This window comes from Cydia splendana, chromosome 25 (assembly GCF_910591565.1).
Source record: "Cydia splendana chromosome 25, ilCydSple1.2, whole genome shotgun sequence".
Taxonomy (NCBI): Eukaryota; Metazoa; Arthropoda; class Insecta; order Lepidoptera; family Tortricidae; genus Cydia; species Cydia splendana.
Window position 1 is genome coordinate 6,627,227 of NC_085984.1, and position 4,655 is coordinate 6,631,881.

Sequence of the window (4,655 nt, forward strand, 5' to 3'; positions counted from 1 at the left end):
CAACAACAAGCACCATGTGGCCAACTAGGTTATTTATAAAAAAAAAAATATATGCCTGTTTTTCGTTAAATAATGACATATACAAATCAAAGATAGTGTAAAATACTGCATTTATTGGTGAAATCCAGTCTACTCAAAATTCGTAGGTAGGTACTTAATATATTATTAAATACAAAACTTTGATTGGCCTCAAATTGTCACAAATATTGTGCTACTATTATTAAGTAATTCTATTTATTCAAAAACTAAGATTACATACAAGAGTATAACTAAAACTACAAATATTAATAAAATTGGTAAGCGTTAAAGTTTACCACGAAATGGGCTCGCCTCAGCATAATACTGACCCGAGAGCCAGCGCTGATCTTCCGGCGAGACCTTTGTACCTACCTATGAGGCTTTACTGTATAGGAAGTATTCATGATTAAGGGGTCCCCATTTACCCCTTGAGAGGATTAATATAATATTATAATATAATATATAGAAGGCCCTCTCGCGCATGAGAGGAGGCCTGTGCCCAGCAGTGGGACGTATATAGGCTGAAATGATGATGATGATGATATAGAAGGCTGATATATTTAAGTGACAATAAAATTAACACGTTATCTTTAGGATTAAGTATTTTTATTTATTATACAACTTAGACAAATAACATATGTACAAAGTTATGTTATGAATACCAACATTAAAATATTAAACAAAATGTATTCTTGGAAAGTTGTTAAATACGAAAACCCTTTGACCATTTGTTGATTAGGTACATTTATTTTTATTTTTATCATGGGTCTGATTTTTGACTCTAACTACATTCATTAATTCTGTTCAATAAAATATATATGTTACCAGACGTTGTGAATAATAATTGTGACTCGAAATATTCGCATGTCGTGCCGAATATTCGGCGCTTCGGCCGAGAGAGGGGCCGAATATTCGGTATTCGGCCAAAAGCACTATTCGGGGCATCTCTACTTAGGACCAACTGTCAGTAAATACTAGTGCCTAGAAATTTTCAATCGAGTCTTGTTTTTACCAACTGGGCCCGACAGCCTAAACCTTCACTCTCCTTCACAACACTTTAGCAATCTCCTTATGTTCCTTAGGCATATCCTTATCTCCCCACCCCCAAAGATTAGTCCCATCTCCAGTCCTCTCCACCCTCTTAACTATGACATCATTTCCAACAGTTTTCAAGTCATACGCCCACCCAAGCCAGGCGAAAAAATCTATGAAAAGTGTTGTAAAGTTAACAGCATTATTACCCAGTTCTGCTGCTCTATAGTCCCAAGGGAAAACGTGATGGAAATTGTGATATCCTTCCCCTAATGTTGCTAGAGATATTGAGATGCTCTGCGAAGGGGTGATGTTTCTGTCATAAGGTTTGTTACCAAAGGCGTGGGCTGCGCTGTTAACCAGGAATGTGACGTGGAGGGATATTATCACTCGGAGGATAGTCAGGTGCCATGCTGAGGCGAAGGTCTCGTTCCAGAAGTACATGGGGAAGAGGGTTGGTAAGATGAAGCAGATGGTGCCGATGAATGGGGTTGAATATCTGGAAGAAAAAAGGTAAATCATTTGATCAAAAACATTTTGAAGCCAAGAACTCCTAACGTCGCTATAGGGCGTATACGTCTTATTCAAATAGTCAAGCCGAACTCATGGGCGCAAGCAAGCAAATAGGAGCCCTCTATAAATTAGCAGGAAGTGTATATATCTATACTATACCCTCCAACGTGAAGGAGAGCGAACATGAACTCGGTCCGTGGGGTAGGGGGGCTCGGGGGCTCCACAAGGCGCTCAGCAAACGCCTAAAGCAGGCCACTGACGAGCCTTCCAAATGGATGCCGTTACAATGGATTCATCCAAATGGACGGCATCCTAATATTAAACATTGTACGTTTTTGACATTCACTGACCGATTTTGGATTGCAGCCACGCTATTTGGACTGTTGGAAGGCTCGTCAGTGCCCACCTTAAGGGAGGCCACAGGTGACCCTCGCGCAGGCAGCTTTCTCGCGCAAAGATTGGTCATAGGGGGAACGCTGCCTTTTTTTTTTTTTTTTTTTTTACGTGGAGTAATGCATTTAGGCATTCCGCCTAGCCGGGGAACTAGAATGGATATGTCGGACTCGTGGCCAAGGGGCCAAATACCGACTAAACCCTCCACGGTATGCCCGTCTCGCAGCAATGGTGACGGTGAACACGGGATCGCAGAGCATTCTACCGCGAACACCGCCTGCTGCCGACAGCCGAGGCTGTCCCCTCCTTGGACCCGAAGGCCCTGGAGCCGAAGCTCCCCCTCTCGAAGGTAGTATGCAGGGCGACACCACACACTGATCCCTCATGACAACCTCCACGCCGGGAGGAGATGGAAAAACCCCGGGTTCCACCCCCTCAGGTTGTCTTAGCGATTTTTTATAGAGGTGGTCATCCTCGTGGCCACCACGCCGGCGCCGGCCAGCAGTGGCAACCCCCCCGGCCGTCATCATAGGCCGTCTGCCTAGACAGTTACGGGGACCGCAGTTTTATACAGGGCAGCGGCATTCCTGTGCCCTCACGCGCCCGAAGGCGCCCGGCCCGAAGGCCTCATCCGCGACCGCAGCCGCCCGGCCCGAAGGCCCCCCTCCAGCACACACTCGGGTGAACTCTCCCTCAATGAGAGAACACCCTGTGCGGAACCCCCTCAACCCCCCCACGACAGGACATTGGCAGTACCGGTAAGGAATTACTTGAAAATCAAGAGATTACTTACCGTTGCCCCCGGGGCGCACCGTCCAAGAACCCTTACCTTTCCCCCGGATCAACTGATCAAGAGGAATGACAAGAGACTCGGCACTCTAGGAGGTTTCCTGTCCGTAGCACCCCAGGGGGAACGCTGCCTGCGATCCCTACCAGGGTAAAAAAATTGATAAGTATTTTAGTTTTTGTAGCTTTAGTTATTTTAATTGTAGTTAATTTTAGTTTTATATTAATTTTATAACATTTATTATATATTAAATGAGTTATTGAACATTTAGGAGGCAGCATTTGCTTATTACCGTAGCACCAATGTCTAATTATAGTTTTAGATTTAGGCCACAAAGTGCACCCAACGCGCACGGTCCCCTAACTCGAAAGGGGAAATGAGGTTTACATTGATACTCGTACTCATTAAGCGTTTGTAGGGTACGAAACGATATTAAGCGTTACTTGACGTCTAAACGTCTAAGCGCTACTTACACCATCCCACTAACCGGGGTTAACCGGTTAAATCTGGAGTTACCATGGTTACCAGTATAATTTGACACTGGGTTAACGGTTTAACTTGTTAACCCTGGAGTTACCATGGTTACCAGTACAGTTTGACACTGGGTTAACGGTTTAACCGGTTAACCCCAGGGTTTATAGTAAACTACTTACTTTTTCTGAAACATCAACACCTTATTCTCCATAAGATCCGACACATCAATTCTCCTAATCCTCTTCTTCGCTTCCGGATGCTTTTTAACCAGTAACCACCCAATATGCGAAAAGAAGAATCCTCTGGTCGCGTTATGTGGATCTCCGTCCGTGTCAGAGAACTTATGATGGAGTCTATGGTCCCTGGCCCAGTGGAAGGCGGAGTATTGGCAGGCGAAGGATTGGAGCAGCATGAGAAGTATTTGGAGGGGGGCTTTGGCCTTGTAGGTCCTGTGGGCCCAGAGGCGGTGCGAGCCCGCTGTAGTTCCCACTATGGCTGCCTCGTGGAGTATGATAGCTGGAAAATGCAGATTTTGTTTTTTTATTTTTGGAAAATAATTAAAATCAAAGCCGCATGATTGGAATTCACAACATTCGGCGTATATTGGATTAGTTTCTTGTATGGGTGGGGGAGGAGGTTAAATTGAAGAAGAAATACATTTATTTTAACGCTACAACATAGTACATAAAAAAAAGGAATGCAGACATAAAAGACACTTGGATGCTATAATCGGATCCCCACTCAGCATAATGCCGCGGCAAACCGTGGCGCTGGTTTTCTGTGGGGACCTGACTTAATCTAAAGTTGATGACATTTTAAAGTTCTACTTTGTCAGTAAGAAAGAAAGAAAATACATTTATTTACGTCAAACAAAACCAGTACATACACACCTAATAATATAGTCGCCCACTTCGCTTCTGTGATCGCCAGATATATCCCATAAGCGCCGGCCGTATGAAAATATGTGAACATGGCTATATTAATGTAGGAGGCCTCGTATTTTATCGGTGAGGCCTGAGGAGCGATTAGGCGTTCGCAGGCCTCGTCCTTCACACGTCCGTCGGCCTCGTCGCGGGCATTGGGAGGCATTTTTGAAGTTCTAAAAAGAAAGTTTCTGATATTTAAGGTCAAGTTCAGGAGGCATAGGCAAATGGCAATCGTTTATAGTTAGTGCTGACGGTGAATCGCCGTAAATGTCACGATTTTATCGCAGGCCCTCCAAGTCGTAAAGTAGGTATACGGCACGTCACTGCGATTCCGCACCGTCACCGTTTTTTGAGCAGCGGTGTGGCCGAATCTTTAGGGAGACTATAATTTTCTATTATTTTCTGTACCCACCCGGTGGCTACTCATTACCTTATTACGTCACAATATACCATTTAATTTGTAACTGACAGTGAGCGACTTTACAGGATGTAGTTTCATTGTTTTCATTGTC

At 44.3% G+C, this 4,655-nt stretch overlaps 1 protein-coding gene across 1 annotated transcript; it reads right to left on the bottom strand.

The window, feature by feature from the left end:
• Nucleotides 1-992: 992 nt before the first annotated feature.
• On the bottom strand, nt 993-4,331 carry LOC134802964 (acyl-CoA Delta(11) desaturase-like). The gene is made up of 3 exons (XM_063775700.1): nt 4,108-4,331; nt 3,397-3,733; nt 993-1,549 (listed from the first exon to the last, which is right to left on the bottom strand). The coding sequence occupies exons 1-3, from the start codon at nt 4,304-4,306 to the stop codon at nt 1,066-1,068; spliced, it is 1,020 nt and encodes a 339-aa protein (XP_063631770.1). The 5' UTR covers nt 4,307-4,331; the 3' UTR covers nt 993-1,065.
• Between the last annotated feature and the right edge of the window lie 324 nt (nt 4,332-4,655).